This window comes from Aulostomus chinensis, chromosome 16 (genome assembly GCF_037954235.1).
Source record: "Aulostomus chinensis isolate RoL2024-O1b breed Wild chromosome 16, RoL_Achi_v1.0, whole genome shotgun sequence".
Taxonomy (NCBI): Eukaryota; Metazoa; Chordata; class Actinopteri; order Syngnathiformes; family Aulostomidae; genus Aulostomus; species Aulostomus chinensis.
In genome coordinates this window covers 9,511,691-9,528,715 of record NC_141335.1, presented here as the reverse complement: position 1 = coordinate 9,528,715, position 17,025 = coordinate 9,511,691, and the positions used below count along the sequence as shown (strand labels likewise).

The 17,025-nt window shown below is 40.7% G+C and overlaps 1 protein-coding gene across 3 annotated transcripts in view; it reads left to right on the top strand.

Moving 5' to 3' along the window:
• Nucleotides 1-17,025, top strand: part of LOC147247408 (VPS10 domain-containing receptor SorCS3-like) — a 58,291-nt gene that overhangs the window by 23,631 nt on the left and 17,635 nt on the right. For all 3 annotated transcript variants that reach the window (XM_086179595.1, XM_086179594.1, XM_086179593.1), the window contains exons 3-17: nucleotides 1,698-1,797; nucleotides 1,948-2,106; nucleotides 4,528-4,601; nucleotides 5,444-5,508; nucleotides 7,255-7,373; nucleotides 10,005-10,094; nucleotides 10,191-10,370; nucleotides 11,848-11,994; nucleotides 12,901-13,003; nucleotides 14,419-14,495; nucleotides 14,583-14,674; nucleotides 15,358-15,465; nucleotides 15,847-15,964; nucleotides 16,126-16,259; nucleotides 16,801-16,914. In XM_086179595.1, coding sequence (XP_086035721.1) covers nucleotides 1,698-1,797; nucleotides 1,948-2,106; nucleotides 4,528-4,601; nucleotides 5,444-5,508; nucleotides 7,255-7,373; nucleotides 10,005-10,094; nucleotides 10,191-10,370; nucleotides 11,848-11,994; nucleotides 12,901-13,003; nucleotides 14,419-14,495; nucleotides 14,583-14,674; nucleotides 15,358-15,465; nucleotides 15,847-15,964; nucleotides 16,126-16,259; nucleotides 16,801-16,914 — 1,680 coding nt within the window. The remainder of the gene's footprint in view (nucleotides 1-1,697; nucleotides 1,798-1,947; nucleotides 2,107-4,527; nucleotides 4,602-5,443; nucleotides 5,509-7,254; nucleotides 7,374-10,004; nucleotides 10,095-10,190; nucleotides 10,371-11,847; nucleotides 11,995-12,900; nucleotides 13,004-14,418; nucleotides 14,496-14,582; nucleotides 14,675-15,357; nucleotides 15,466-15,846; nucleotides 15,965-16,125; nucleotides 16,260-16,800; nucleotides 16,915-17,025) is intronic.

Sequence of the window (17,025 nt, the reverse complement as noted above, 5' to 3'; positions counted from 1 at the left end):
AGAAGCAGGAAGAAAAGGAAAAAAAAAAAGATTTCTGGGATAACACAATAAATGATTTATGACTAAAGCTCCAAGCCACTGTTGGTGGCAATGAGCAGATCAATGTGTTACTTGCAGAAGCCATCTAAACTCCCATCAAGTCCCTTTATGTTATGAGATGACTGCCTTTTTATACTAAATAAACTTCAAAAATGTAATTTGGGAGCGCACCCCCCCCTCCCCCCGCGATCTAAGACCGATATGCCAACTGAAAGGAGTACTAAAGCACAGATACAAATGCGTTTAGGGGTAAGTCTTTGAAACAATGTCAACAGCAAATGGGACAATTCAGATTAATGCACAGACAATGATAGCAGACACTGGGTATCTATCCAATTATGGAGTGAAATTACATTTGGAGGCACTCAGGTAGAACTGAGAACGTGGATGGGCTTTGTGGCTCATAGAAATGTGAAGATTGCAATGACTAACACATCTACCCTTGTCATGGGATGTGGACATAGAAGGGACAGGCATCTTTACATGTTTGGTGCTTATTGTTACATCTAAATGTCTCGTTTTATTGAAATTAAAAGCTAATTAATTTGTTGGACCCATGAATTTAGTTGTCTTGAGTAAAATATTTTGTGTACCCAGGTAGTGCAGCAGTCCACTCTTGCAGTTCCCTGTGTTGCCTTTGGGGTGGTGTGTACAAATATAAATTTGCTGCGTCTGCGTGTGGGGAGCCAAATGAGGGGTTGTGTCCTGGTCGCTGCGCTAGTGTTTGTTTGGGGGGGGGGGGGTCCTGGTGAAAAGATGCTGCTCACAGCTACAGGCGACATACATGTGGTAGTCTGTGGTTCTCCCCAGAGCAGCAGTGGAGCAGCGACCAGGACAGCTTGGTAGTAGAGGTCCTCACAGGTCCAAAAACTCCTGGACACCTGGAAGTGTAGTACTCAGAACTCAACCGGGGCACTTGTTGTTTGAAAACGGAGACCTCAACAGGACCAAGAAGTGTCGGTCCTCAACCCGGTCATCCCTGAGAGACTCAGACACGAAGAGCACTGATTTCAAAGTTGCACACAAATCACTACAACTTTCCATGCATTTCGGGCATTAATCAAAATGATAAACAGCCCCGAGACCCGAAGTAATAGAACAGGAAGCGACCCGACCCAATTTCATGGGAGACCAATCCTAAAGATTTGTGTCCGACCCTTACATTTACCCGCAAGTAGTGGCATTCAACTTACCAAATGTTTTGTTGCTTTTGTCCTGATGAAAATAGGTCTGTTTATTTGATAGATACACTTGAAAATAAGAGAGCAGCTTAACCCATATTGGCACATGCAGCCGAACCACTGTGGGTCTGGGATGGGTCTTGGAACTTCAGATCTTGGTGGATCTGTAAAGAACTCCACAGGTTATGGTGAATTATAAATGTACAATTGGGAAGAAAAATGCAACAACAAAAAAGAAACACAGCAAATATTTCACCTTTTAAGTCTTCCATATGTGAATTTTTGGTTCTGTTTTTTTAATGATGTAAAGTAAACAAAATATCTTGGAATATTAATTCAAAACCTGAACGGTACAGTCAGATGTACCAATAATTAAGGAGCTGAAACATGTTGTACTGCTGATACGGAGCTTGAAATGTGTTGCAGTTTCCAAATCAGTCACAGTAGCTTCAGTTTGTGTTTTGTTTGTGTGTCCAGATCCACTGATTATGGAAGCACCTACACTAAACTCAATGACAAAGTGGGCTCGCGGACGGTTTTAAGCTACCTGTATGTGTGCCCCACCAACAAACAGAAGGTCAGCTCTTCCTGCTTGCTTGTGTCTCTCTTGTCTGATCTCTTTCAAGCTCTGCTCTCATATCGAATTAGGTTTTTAAATTGCTGTGAAATTACTGTATCCCTGTCCCTCTCTAATGCCACATATCTGTCGTCTGGCCCCTCCACTTAGATAATGATGCTTAGCGACCCAGAGGTAGAGAGCGCTGTTCTCATCAGTTCTGATGAAGGGGCGAGCTTTGAGAAGCATCCCATTAACTTCAACATCCTGAGCCTGCTCTTCCACCCTGCACAGGAGAACTGGATCCTTGCTTACAGCCACGACAGCAAGGTAGAGTCAATCAAGCGTTCACTTTGAGGTTGAAATTAATGCTCCCACTAATAATCCCTATAGGTCTGACTGAAGAAAGAACATTTGTTTTCATCTGAGGTTTGAGCTTTAACCATGATGTTTATCTTTTCAAATAATCTTCTTGTCAGGTTTAACATTTACTAATTCAAGCCATTTATACTGGCACCTTGTGAGGATGTTTGTTCTTACGTTTTTTTGATGCAATGAAAACATTATATATCCTCAGAGTTTAGTGGATTAAAGTGAAGATTTAACCTTGAATCACAATGATACATGTCTGTGGTCATTCCTGCTATTTATGAGTCATAATGTTCTTTTTGATTAAAATTTTGCTGTGGAACTTTTGCATGTTTTGTTTTGCATGTTTTTAAAGCATATGTCCTTATTTTAAAATGATAATACTGAGAAAAACAAAATTTGCTGCTGGAAAAAAAAAAAAAAAAATATATATATATATATATATATATATATATATATATATATATATATATATATATATATATATATATATATATACACACACAGTATAAATTGTCCCTCTCACCCTTATATCTGTGTCATCTTCTAGCTCCGGGTCTTCTACCAGAGGCCTGGGAGCTTGAGGGTTCTATGTCGTACCTTAGCTGTTCAGAGGACTGCGCTCTTCTGGACTGAGGTTTCAGGTGTAGTTCCTGGAATCAGGTGGAGTCACTCTCCCAGTTTGGGAGTCAGTGCCTCAAGTGCTCCTACTACCACAGGGACCATGTCAGCCTTGACCTTCCACATGTCTCCTAGCTGTTCTTGTAACCCCTCTTACTTCTCAACGTTCCCGTGTACCCTCTTCCTGATGTTGGCGTCAGCTGGTATCACCACATCTATCACCACTGCCCTCTTCTGCTGTCTGTCCATCACTGCGATGTCTGGTTGGTTCACCAGGAGCTGTTTGTCAGTCTGGAAGCTGAAATCCCACAGCATCTTAGCCTTGTTTTCTCAACCACTTTTGGTGATATGTCCCATTGGGATTTGGATAGTTCTAGTCCATACTGGGTAAAGATGTTTCTGTACAGTATCACCGCCTCTACATGTATGTCTTTGCGGCTAGCATCTTATACCACGCCACTATGTGTTGGGACTGTCTCCGGTGCATCCTCACCCAGCCTGCACCTTTGGTCTGATCTGGTATGGTAGACCAGGCCTGTGCTGCCTGATGAGTGGTCCATGTCCACTTCTCTCCCTTCTCACTTCCACCAGGTTTCAGCTGTCTGAGGTACAGTATTCATGGAGCAGCTCGTCCTGAGGGGCCATCTTCTTGATGTTCTCTTGGGTTTTTGATGTTTCATCCTGGACAATGGCTCTGATGCTCACTAGTCCTCAACCTTCCTCTTTCCACCTTGTGTACAGCCTCAGGATGCTTGACCATGCATGGCAAGGATTTTTCTGGTCTTGACATCTGGGTTCTGTCTCCTTCTTTGGCCAACTTATGATCCCAGCGGGGTATCTGATGACCGGCAGTGTGTACATGTTGATGGCTCTGACCTCCTTACTGTTCAGCTGACTTGTCAATACATGTTTTACTCTGGAGGTATTTGGCAGTGGTTGACTTCCTTGCTGCCTCCTTGTGGTTTCCATTAAATTGTGGGATCCCACAATTGCCTCTCCCTGATACCTACCGGCCACATTTGTCCAATCCGAATGACAGCCCTATGTCCTTGCTGTAGATCTTGGTGGTGTGAATCAGTGAGTCAATTTCTTGCTCATTCCTGCTTGATGTCATCTGTATAGAGCAGGTGGCTGATTGTTGCCACACTCCGGTATCGGTATCTGTAACCACTTCTTGTGATGATCTGACTGAGGGGGTTCAGGCCCATTCAGAACAGGAATGGTGACAGTGCGTCTCCTTGGTATGTGCCGCACTTGATGTTTACTGGGCTACTGGCTTTGAGTTTGAGCCTCAAGGGTCGTCTTCCACATCCCTATTGAGTTTCTGACAAAGGCATTAAGTTTATTGTTGATGTTGTACAGTTCCAGACATTCTAGTAGTATCCGTGTGTGGCATTGAGGTGTAGGATATATATATGTGTGTGTTTGTGTGTGTGCATGCAGTTATCTCTGGTTTGACTCCTGGCCTTAAGCCATAGATCCTCTTTTAATAAACCCTTAAAAAAAAAAAAATACTATATAAAAAATAAACGTTAATTGAATGTTATCCTACCTTCAAGATGAACTTTTCAGCTGAAAACAGAACGAAGCACTGCATTGTAACATTCTCAGAAAATAAATTGTCTGACGTCTATAACCTGTTCATGTTGACTTTTTTTTCTTGTGATTTTGACGTGGACGTGATAAAAGATGCGGAGCTCACTATTTCCACTCCTAAAATTTTAAGTGTGATGAAGATTGGCTGAATTTTTTATCTTGCAGCTGTACAGTTCAATGGACTTCGGGAGGAGGTGGCAGCTTGTTCATGATGCTGTGATGCCAGGACGATTCTACTGGTATGATTATGATGGAATCCTATTTTTGAGCCGTTTTGTACAGTGATTGATTGTAATTTGCATAATGATAGTGTATGACTCGGAAGGATCCGGTGACCTCTCGTCAAAAAAACAGACCCCCCCCCAACCCCCCTTCCTCCCTCATGTAGTCAAGCATGAAACTGATTATATCCATGTCACGTAGACCTCAAGGAATATTGTCCTATTTTTCTATAGCACAAACATGACATGCTGCTTTTGTTGTTGCTGTTATTTAGTAATCTCAACTGTTCGGGCACAAGGTAGTGAATATTGATGTGAGCCTGTTTATCCCTGTTCGTCTTGGTATGTGTCAAACCCCAAGTGTTTGTTTTTTTTTTCTGAAAAAGAGGACAGATTTGGAGGACGTCCTCTCTATGTGAAAAGCAACAAATTTGATAAATAATAGCGCAGTAGGTACAGTGGCACCTGAAACAATGTGATTTTTGTGCCTTAGAAAGTCATTTCTTCACGCACATTATGTCGAAAACTCAAAGTGCTATTGCAGCTACCCACCATTTTATAACAACACACATTTGCTATGGTACATATTTATGGGAATAACTGCTGTTTTGTTACCCCTCCCCCTTGTTGTTTCCTCTGTTGATGCTTTTGTGAATTGAGATTAATTGCCCCCGGTGGCGCAGATTCTACACTGACTAATTTAGAGGAGATAAAAACATGTTGTTATGGGTTTAAGAAAATAAGGCTCTCCATCACAGCTGCGATGCTCAACCAAGCCTTCCTCTTCACCCCCCCCCCCCCACATCTTCCTCCACCTCGTTCGGCTCCTCTCCATCTTCTCCTCCTCTCACTCTCTCTAGGGCGGTAATGGGGCTGGACAGAGAATCAGATGTGGTCCACATTGAGACGCGCATCGCAAAAGGCCGTGAGTGCTGCACACCAGTCCGCCGTAGTAGCAAGACCCACAGGGAACCTTTTGGCTCTCATTTAGAGCGAGGTCACGGGAAGATTACACCAGTTTGACTGTTCAGATTGGTCTCTGAAGTCTAGTAAAGTAGAATAGGTGTCTCCTGACAAAAACGGAGAGTTTTAGCGGGTTGATGGATGTTTCTTCGCCTTAATCTATCCCCTGTGTCTCATAAGTAAACCTCAGCCCTCCTAAACAGCATGTTGGATACTGTCAAACGAATTATAGGTTTTTGCTTCACTGGAAAAAAAATGATCTTACTACTCCTGCGGTGGACCAACCTGGATCTTGACAAGTGAACAACAGAGATACACAGATTGTGAAGTCTTGGACTGATATTGATACCAATGTTTAAAATGATAGTTAAGCGAGTGTCTTTTGGTTGATGTTCATAGTGATAATTTTTTGTTTAAGACATTTCCAACTTGCACCAGTTTTTCAGCCCTCTACTTCACAGTATTTGAATGAGGACATATTTAAGGGCACATAATCAAAACAAGGTTTAATTTTACCTGTCACTTGAACAGATAAACATCAGCTTCTTCTTTTGGTGAACGCCATCTTGTTCGCCGATAGGCCGCTGTTAGTGAAGGCAAATATCGGCTGATGTGTTCCTTAATCTTGCATGAATATATGTTCATCCTTTGTACTGTGCCATCACAGGAGGCTCAACCTGTGATAATTATACAATAGGACTCACTGGCTTGATTGTATTTCTGTGAATCAATCATGATTGTCATGGACAGCACTAACCCTAGGATGCAAGAGGGGAAGGGGGCCACATTCTGTGCTGGTTATATATTTTAAAATTACCCGGGGACATAACCAAGCCAACCTGCCTTGTCGTACAGTTGAAATCTTGGTGAAAACGCTCCATTTTCAGCATGTAAGTTGCTACGACTGTAGCTTGCTCGCTCAGAGATGTTGTTTCACGCAGCAATGGGTACTTAGACGATGGCAGCAAGAAGTTGTGGAGAATGAACGACTGACATAATCCCACAGTGGCAAGTTTACACCTGCATCACTGTGTCGGTGAGCTAGACGAAGTGCATCCTCTAACAAACAGGATTTTTTTAACAGTAGTGCGTTCTGATGCACATTTGTAGTATTACGTTAGATTGATGGAAACAGCACAACTTGAAAAAAAACTCACTCTGTTTTGTGCAGTTTTTATTTGGGCTTTTTCAAAAAAGAATAGAAGTCCAAAACAGTCAATGGAATCCTCTTTATTGAATATGCTCTGATGTAGTGCATCCATTTCTGTTGTCATTCCTCCAACTTTTTCTTCATCCCTGGAAAGCAGCAACATCTCAAGATCAATACTACCTGGTACTTCAGAATAATTTCAACTAGTCCAACCGAAGATAATTACTCATGACCTGTCTCCATATTTTTTCCTGATTGACAGGTTTTCCTCTTGTACTCTCTTCTTCTTAAACCACCATCTTCTGGTGGCATAGTTTATTTGCACCAAACCAGTTTACGTGTCGAACACAGCAACAGCTTCCTATATTTTCAGTCTTAAGCGTCAGCTGGTTTTGCTCGTCTGCGCTCGTAGCGTTTGTGGTACGATATTTTCAGCTGTATTGATGAAACTTAGATTGAACTACTTTAGCATGTACAGTGGATAGCGGCCCCAGTGCATACAAATACTGTTCGGTGGTAAACGATTGTAATTTACTCTATCGATCTCTTCCCCCCCAGGTGCTCAGTATGTGAAGTGCAGAGCCCAACGATGCACAGAAGCCAACAGACAGTACCTCTTCCCGGGACATGTGGACACCAACTCACTGGTGGTGCAGGATGAATATGTTTTCACACAGGTCTGCAAAGTAATGGATTACTCGGTCCTTTTTGCACTACTTCATTAATTTAGACCAGTTAATCTTTTCTCAGAGCCTTCTACTCCTGAGAACTTTTAATCTAGGTCCTTTTTTTTTTCTTTCTTTCTTTTTAGGGCTGTAGATCCAATTCATGTTTTTCCATCAAAACCCACATAATGGCTTTTCCAAACACACCTGTACCCCAATGTGTGTTTTGATTATGTTTTTTCTCGTTCATGTCAAGGCACGCTCGGTGTTTTGAGTTCCCACACTAACACACTCCCATGCTTGAAAAATGTGTTAGCTAGGTGGGAGCCCAGCAAAGGAACTGTGAATAGAGAAGATGGTGTCCTTATTACCATTCACTCTTAGTTTGACTCCAATTAGACAGCGGCAGTCAGGGCCGTTATTAAAAATTTAATTTTCAAATGCCCTCCACTGTCACTGATTTCCATCCACAGCTGAGCAATTTTCTGTCCGTGGTCAGCCTTGATGTATTTGTTCATGTCTCAGTCGACTTGAATTCCAGCAAAACAAGAATTCAATGACTACTTTTTCTGCGGCTCAGTTTGTAGTAAATCACTCTGCAGTCTTTCATTTTGAATAATGCCCCCAGACGTTTGCTGCTGTTTGTTTTTAATTTATTTATCCATACTTGTAATCTTCCCTATATGATGTGATGCTGCTGCAGCAATACTTTAGCGGTGACCCAGTTTCACTTTCACCACATTTAATCCACAAACTTGATTGGAATGGTTGCAAAATAAGAATGAAAATGCATGAAAAAATATATATATATATTTATCACAGCACAATATTTTTTTAGAAATGGTGATTCAATAAAATGCACAAATTGCATTTAGCTGAGATGAGATTGACCGTCGAGGCAGAGGCAGACATGAGGAAGATGTTGGTGAAAATAACTGGACACCAGAGTGACTGTGTGCCGCTGTGGTGGCACAGATGACTTTCTTGTGACTTTCATTGCTTGGGGCACTTGGATCTAACTTGACAAAGAGTAATGAGGTTATTGATTGGGCTACAACGAAATAAGCAGTCTTCAACACCTCCAAAGTCTCTTGGGAAAGAAGGAACAGCCAAGTGCAACATCCTCAAAAATGTGGCCTGGGAAAATGCAACTCATTGATTTTCGATAGATTATTCCATTAGAGCCCTAATGTAGTGTGTTGGGGGACAAACACCATCCTTCTAGTTGATTAGAAAATAAGCAACCAGGTAGTGTTGGCTTGCCTTCTAAGTGGATGGGAAAGTGGTAGTGCATTAAGATCTTCAAGACACTCTGTAGATAAAGCTGACGCAATTTTCTGTGCCTCTTAGCTTTAGAGTAATTGAGATAATGACAATAATTTGGGTTGTGTTTGTATTTTTAGTCTGCGTTTGACACTGCCAAAGGTTTTATCAGTCACTCGTGAATTGTGGATTAATATCTCTCCTTCAGGAGATGTTCCATCTTCGCACATGGCGAAATGGACCTGGCCCAGTGACAGCACACTTTCTCTGCTTTAATAAAGTAATTGGTTATAGTCCACATGTCGTTCAGATCCGCCTGATAAATATTTGTTTATAAATGGAAAGTTGAAACAGGGCTGGTGCTGCGTTGTATGGTGAAAGAGTGAGGAGGGTAAATTTAGCTGAGAGATGGACAGATGCGACGTATACGGACACCGCCTGAGGACCAGCATTCACCGCCACGTGTGGCTGGACCAGTTCTTTCAAAGCTACGGGGTTTAGTTTGGTTGATCCAGACTGGGGTTTGTTTTTCCCTTTTGGTGTGTGTCTTTTGGGCAGATGTGAACACAGCATTTGCGCTCATGTTTGTTCCAAAGATTGGAGCAAACAAGTGGACTCAGACCTTTTTGCAAAGGTGGTCTTGAGTTTTTGTGCTTGGTTTCAAGTTCAGTTTACTTTACTGTCGTAGTTTAAAAACAACTAGACTGCGAGACAATTCCCTGAGCAACAAACAATAAACAGATATTGCAACACACACACACACACACACACACATTGACGGTTGCAATACATTTTATAATCTGTGTGGTGGGAATGTGATCTGACCTCAAGTCCAACCCAACAACCAATGTACTCAGCAGCTTGGAGCCTAAACCATTCCTAAAACCAGATGTACTTTGCATTTTTTGGGATGTGTCAGAGCATCCGAACTGTAGGAGTATGTGCCGAAGAACAATTTTAAGATATATAGTATATGCAAAAAAACAAACAAAACAAGACAAAGTAGAAATATACAGCAATCCAAACAGAGCATTCTTCCTGGATTTACTCTCTCGCTCCTGCCTCAGACCAGTCTGACCAATAAACATAATGAAGTCTTTTGCAGGTGGCAAACCAGTTAATACTACAAGTGCATTATGACCACTTTAAGTTGTTTGTAGCATTTTGGTTCATGTGGATTTTTCTCTTTCTCTGTGTGAAAACAAAAAAATATTTCAAGGTGATTGACTAATTAACTGACCTGGACCAGAAGAAAGGAACTATAGACCATGGAAACACTCTGAGCTGACCAATTGCATGAAGATGTAGCGACACAGAAATATATGTCTATGCTGGATCTACTTTCAAAAGTGACAAAACTTTTCTTGTTCCGTTCTAAAGGTAACCAAATCAGGACGAGCCAGCTACTTTGTGTCTTACATGAGAGAATCATTCAAGCAAATGCAACTGCCTAAATATTGTCTCCCAAAGGTAAGAATAAAAAAAAACTTTCTGAGTTGTTTTGTGTTGTGTCTCTTTATCACAAATGTCACAAATTATTCTTCTCTCACCCCCGTTTCCCTGCAGGACATGCACATCATCAGTACGGACGAGAAGCAGGTATTTGCCGCCGTCCAGGAGTGGAATCAGAACAACACGTACAGCTTGTATATCTCCGACTCCCCCGGGGTCTACTTTACCCTTTCATTAGAGAACCTGAGAACCAGCAGAGGACCCACCGGTAACCTACTGGTTGACTTTTATAAGGTGCATAGTTAATCCTGTTCATTGGCTGCTGCCAGATTATACAACCCCAGTTTCTGTCCTTACACCTCTCACAGTTGGTTAAACTGATTCCTAGCCTGCAGATTGTTATCTCAGTTAATTCTTAGTTCTTTTTGTTGTTGTTGTTGTTTCGAGGTGGAATGAAAAATGGCTATCACGTTCTTTAGAGGCCAAGTTGATACTGCAATTTTTTTTTCTTCCGACAAACAGTCCAAGATCCTAAGATTTTCATTTTAAAAATAAAAAAAAAAAATTACAAGCACCGAAAATTCTCACATTTAAGAAGCTGAGTGTCAGTGTTATGCGGCTTACCTGGCATGATAATTTACTCAGGAAATTTCCCCGTTTCACTGTATTGCAACAAATGGCGCTACGCAATTGTTATTAGCTCTTCCAAGGAAGTACTGTGTTTAAATGTGTCGTGTTAGATTACTGGATATCTCAAAAATCAGTCGGCAGATATTTGATGAAATTTGAATTAAAGATACGTTTGATTATGAGGAACAAGTGATTAACTTTTGGAGGCGGACTGAATGAAATGTTGGATCCTAGATCCTGAGGACTGCCGGGATACAGCTCTCAGTGGTGTTGAGATCAAGTTAAATTGTTGAAAGATGAATATTTCAGCCTCTGGAAAATCCTCTTGAATGTACTGTATTCTTGATCTGTGATGTAGAAGACTTATTTTTAATGGTTGGGGATAAAAATGTATGAATGGACTTTGATGATACTCTGTACATATTCTGTATCCTCGTGCCATCCCTGGGAGAGGTTTGCCCACTCTGAGTGCTTTCTAGTTACCATTTACAATGATGGCTACTATTTCATTATTCAGTCCTGAAATTGGAATGAAAATAAAGATATTCAACTTTTTTTTTTTTCAAACTGAGGTGTATGTGTTACTTTACTAGTTTGAAATAATGGATGAGTAGGAAACCTCCAGAATAATGGCCAAGGTACACATCCATAAATATGAACCAGGCGCTTCACCAAAAGAGGCAGCTTAGGAAATCAGACATGCACGCTCAGGTGAACTCCTCAGTCCAGCTGTATTTTATTCATTACCGTAGGAAAGCTAATGTAAACAGTATGAGAACTGTCGATGTTGATACCTAATCCTCGCAAACCTTGTAAGGAGCTGTCAGTAGCAGAAAGGAAAGCGGGAGGAACAAGAACGCTGCCTTGGCTAAATATAGCAGTGAAAACAGAAAGGTGCTCATTGAAAGGTGAGGTTGAAGTCCATTTATTAAAAAAAAAAAAAAAAAGGATTTACTGAGCTACTGAAAAAAAATATGGCACTCAATCTCCGATGTTCTAAAGGCTCAGCAGTTTTGCTTGAGAAGCAGAGCAGTTTATCAACTAATCAGCTATGGTTGGTCCACCTTGAAAGTAAATAGAATGTATATATTTCCATCAAACAAAAAAAAAACAATACAAATTTTACTTTTTCTCTTTCTAGGTGGAAGGAATAAACGGCATGTATCTAGCCAACAAACTGGTGGATCATCGCATTAAGACTTTCCTCACATACAACAAAGGACAGTCGTGGGCCTTGCTGCCAGCTCCTCCCACTGATGTAGCTGGAAATAATATTCACTGCATTCTGGTGAGCTGCAGCCGTCGGGCAAGAGTGAATAAATGTGCTTATTCATGGGAAATGAAGCTTCTGACACGTATCATGCATCAAATGTTTCGACCTCATCAGCCACGCTTTAGATGTTCTTTGATTTACAGCCATATTTGCACAAGGCCAGGTGCCAGCTTTAGCATCAGTTTGCCTTTTTAACCTCCTAAATGGCCAAGGAGATGCTCAGTTGGGATATTCTTATTACCCGTGTACGACACACTGTGCCATTACATTTAGTTTCAGGGGTCCAGACTTTCCATTAACCTCTGTGACTTCAATTCACTAAATGTAGTCACACTGGACTAATGAATGTTAGATTACACTGCATTACATTATGCGTCTGTGTTGTTATTCCGTAGGTATGATACTCACCTAATCCAGTCAGTATGTTTTTTTTTTTAAGGAGACAGCATATTGAGTTTAGCCACAGTGTAATGTGCTATTGCTCTGTGAGTCAAAATCTTTCACTGTCTTATACAAATGACCACTATGCTCTCATCTCCTCTCTGACCCCCCTGCAACCTCCTCTGTCTGAAAAGCTTTATTGATGTTTTTCAATGCGCTTTAGTCTGAGAGATGAGTGAAAATGATTTGAATCAATTTTCCGTGTTTTATCAGTGCATCTTGGGGAATTTTAATTACATGCCTTGTTTGCTTTAGAATGAAACAATTCAGATGCCCTCCATGTCCTCTCAGCCATTTTCCTTTCTTTTCTGGCAGAGGAGATGAAGGCAACACGGGATCTTTGTTATATAAATAGCCTGTGAAAATGTGAGCACTTTTCTCTCAATGGGAAGGCAGAGCCAATTATAATTGCTCCTATAAAGATCTGTCTGATACATATTGTCTCTATCTGAGTTGTATTGGAATCCATTTTGTTGACAGCCATTTTGCTCGCTGCATCTTCATCTGGAGATGTCAGAGAATCCTTACACATCTGGACCAGTCACAAGCAAAAAGTCCGTACCAGGAATCATTGTTGCTACAGGTACAGTAACTGGAAGATTAACCTTGGGAGGGGTTGGGGAACCTTTTCTCATTTTAATCACCAGAAGCATCCCTAGTTACTCGGGTAAACATATTAAAACAGTGCAACCAAAATATACACAATCAGTCAATCAATAATCTTATTTGTCCCCTGTGAGGCAATTAGTTGTGCAACACTGGATGTATTCATAGAGTACAAGAACAAAAAACACTTCACCTGAATCCCAGTCTTCCCAGCCTGGGGACTCATAAAGGATTATCTTATTTTATATTGATGATACTAAATCAGACAAATTATCTAAACAAGAAACTTGACAAATGGACGGACACTTCTCACCGCTGCCGTTTCACAGGCACCCAAAATGGAGCACAAAACTAATCACACAGTGCCCTCTTTCTGTTCTTAAAGTCAGCAATTTCAATCCTTAATGAAACGTGCAGCTTTCTGGGAAACACACTTATCTACCATCCTCCCCAGAGCCTGACAAGAAGTCTAATCTGTGTGTGTATTAGGCAGCTGAGATGGCTAACTGCTGTTCAGCATAGCACACTGAATGTTAGTGAATGGTAATCGTTAGTATACCTTTATCAAAAGAAATCAAATATACAACTTAAAGTGATGTGTAACATCCTTAATGTAACAACAATTTAAACTGACACAACATTGTCATTTTGGAATCAGACACGCCCTGAGTGGGTGCAGTGATTAGGCCCTGCACCTCGAATCAACAACACAAAAGGTTTGTTTACAACTAGAGGAGGAGTGACTGTTGCTACTTGTCATTGCTGACTTTCCAGTGTTCACTCAATACAATTTTTCACAATAAAAAGTATAAAACCATCTTCATTTTTCAGCCGCAGCAAATATCCTGCAATCTTTTGTCATATTTATTTTAACCTTGTTCTTCATTGTCTAACTTGGAGGCGTCTGATGATTAAGGTCAAATACATAGACAATACTGTATAATATATTCAGGATTATGAAGATGAGGAAATCAAGATCCTAAACCTTATCTATTTTTTAATTTTTTTTACATTTTTGACAAAGATATGCTAACGCTGCCCATCTATTACCATTCAGTGTGCTAGACAAATTAGCAGTCAGCTGTTTTCTAGCTCCCCAGTACACCCACAGAGGAGAAAGGGGTACCTATCCTCATGTCTGGCTCTCTGGAGGATGGACAATAGCCATATTTCCCCAAAATGTTGGCATGTTCCTTTAAGTGTACTATTTTTGGTAAGATTAGAAGGTTACAGGAAGTCATAAATATGTCCTCTGGTGGGGAACGAGGACACACAGATTCTCAAAATAACACATTTATCGGTTGGTTGTGCATTTAGGTGCATTATGTCTTATGCAGAGGCTTTGCTATGTAAATACTCATGAAATTATTCATGTTTTTCTTTTGCACTCAGGGAATATCGGAACAGAGCTGTCCTCCACCAACCTTGGCATGTTTATAACGTCTGATGCAGGAAATAGCTGGAGACAGGTGAGATCCATCTGTGTCTCTGCACCGCACTTGTTAATTCCGAGTGTTCTGTTTTTAATGGAGCTAATGGGTTCTTTCAATTTGCAGATTTTTGATGAAGAGCACAACATTTGGTTTCTTGACAATGGAGGAGCTCTACTGGCAGTCTTACACGCAGCTGCGCCGATTCGACACTTATGGTAGGTGGCTATCGCTCCACAATTGTTGTGGGGGCATGATTACTTTTTTTTCTTTCTTTTTTTTCAGAAATGCTGATGGTCTGAGTTTGCATGATTATTTTATCAACGCTGCAGCTTTAGAATGGTCAGAATCATCTCCAGCAGAGGAGAGTCTGTTACAGCTTTGTACTCTTGGTTGGATATGATGGTTTGAGTGCTTTTATGTAAATCAGAAGTAGAGCCGGGTGGAAATACGAGACTGAGAATGCCCTCATAAGTCCCTCATGTTGTGGGGGCTTTGTAACACTATCTACTTTAATGTGTCTGCACACTACAACCCTGTCACAAGTGATTAAGCTCTGAGAAAGGTGATTTTTAAACCCCAAATGTATTTCTATTGCTGCAACTGGAGTCATATCTCTCTTTTCTGTTGTTTTGTCACCTTCAAACATTTACCTAGGCTTGGAAACATTTGTTCTTATTGTTCAGTCAAGATGATTTTTCACATTGAAGAATATCCAAGGTTCTTCGTTTGTCAGCAGCAGTCTTTTATCATATTCCTTCCAACCTTGTTCTTCGTTGTCTGCCTTGTATATGCCTGATGTTTAATGTCATATACATAGACATCATCATATATTCAGCTCCAGCAGATAGATGAACATGGAGCACCAGCTGGTTTAGCTATTTCTGTCTTTTATATGCAGGATCAGTTTAGATGAAGGGAAGAAATGGGACCGCCACAGTTTCTCCTTGGCACCTCTGTATGTGGACGGAGTTCTAATGGAGCACGAATCTGACAATCATATTGTTACGTAAGTGGAAGTGTCCAGTTCATTATCTGACTGAGAAAATTAGTCCTGCGCTTAGCTAAAACTAGCTCCGTCTGTCAGAAACCAGTATGCAGTATAAGGAAGGCACGATATTGGATTTTCTTGCTGATATTTTTACACTATGGATAAATGTGATATTTAGAGTTTTTATATATTGAAAAACAGTTTGTTTAGTATTGTGAATATGAAAACATTTATTTAATAAAAAAAAAAAAACTTTTTTTGAAAAATAAATCATGTAGATAGAAGTAGGACTGATACTAATACCGATAACGTGCCGATATCCTCACGGATCCCCGCCATATAAATGTATCTCAAATTAACATTTTTCATGATTTTTCATTTTGACGAATCCTTCTCCAGATTCTTTGGACACTTCAGCCATCGGTCAGAGTGGCAACTGATCAAGATTGACTATAAGGGCCTGTTCAGTCGCAGATGCATGGATGGAGATTATCAGATGTGGCACCTGCATAACAAGGTAACATGGATATTAAACATTATTGATTCATTGTCAACGACGAGAGATGCATGTTCGGTCAACAGAACGCTCCTGTATCAATCAAGGGCAAAACAAATTATTCCTATCACTCTAGTGTTTCTATGTATTTTGCGTGTATTTCTTTTTCCTTCATTTGACAGGGAGAGCTGTGTGTGATGGGGGAGAAGCAGGTTTATATGAAGCGCAGGCCAGGCAACCGTTGCATGCTGGCCCAGGACTATTCCAGGATCTATTCCTCAGAGCCATGCCCCTGCACATCCCTTGACTTTGAATGGTAATACCTTCTCCTTAGCGTTCCCTACTGGGATTTTACCGTACCGATATATTCGCGCTAACACCCTGCAGGATCCTTAATTTCTTTCATTGCATGTTTACCAAACAGAACCTCTCCTTCTCCTTCTATTGCAGTCATGGCTACATGTATCATCTTGCAGGATTTCATATGCTTGAATATCCATCTTATATTGCGTATTTTCATAACCAAAATGACTTTCAGCGAATGTAATTATAGGTTGGAAATTGTAGATAGGAGTAAGAACTTTTCATCATACTTCTGTAATTTGCATAACGCCAAGTGAGTTATTATAATTCAATTAATAATGAATCTGTAATTGAATTTTAAATATCTTTTATCCGTCTGTCTGAAATTCTGTTTGATCCTGCTTGTCTGACAATCATGTCTCTAGTTATGGTCTTAAAATATGCAATGGCGCTCCAACCGCGAAGCATTTGCCCCACTACAAAAGCTTTCAGAGGTCTCGGATTATTTGAGTCGCAGTCTTTTACCATTTTATGAACTGTTTTGTTTTTGGCAGTGATTATGGGTGGGAACGCCAGGCAAATGGGAAGTGCTCCCCTGCTTTTTGGTTTAATCCAAATGGTGCGGCGAAAAGCTGCAGCACCAGCCAAAGCTTCTTTAACAGCACAGGGTAAGTGGCCCATGATGTTCAATCCATCTCAGAACAATGTTACTCCATTCAAGCTTGTTTGTTGTGTTGTTTAGAGCACACAATGATAATCCTTATGGTTCAGACGAACAT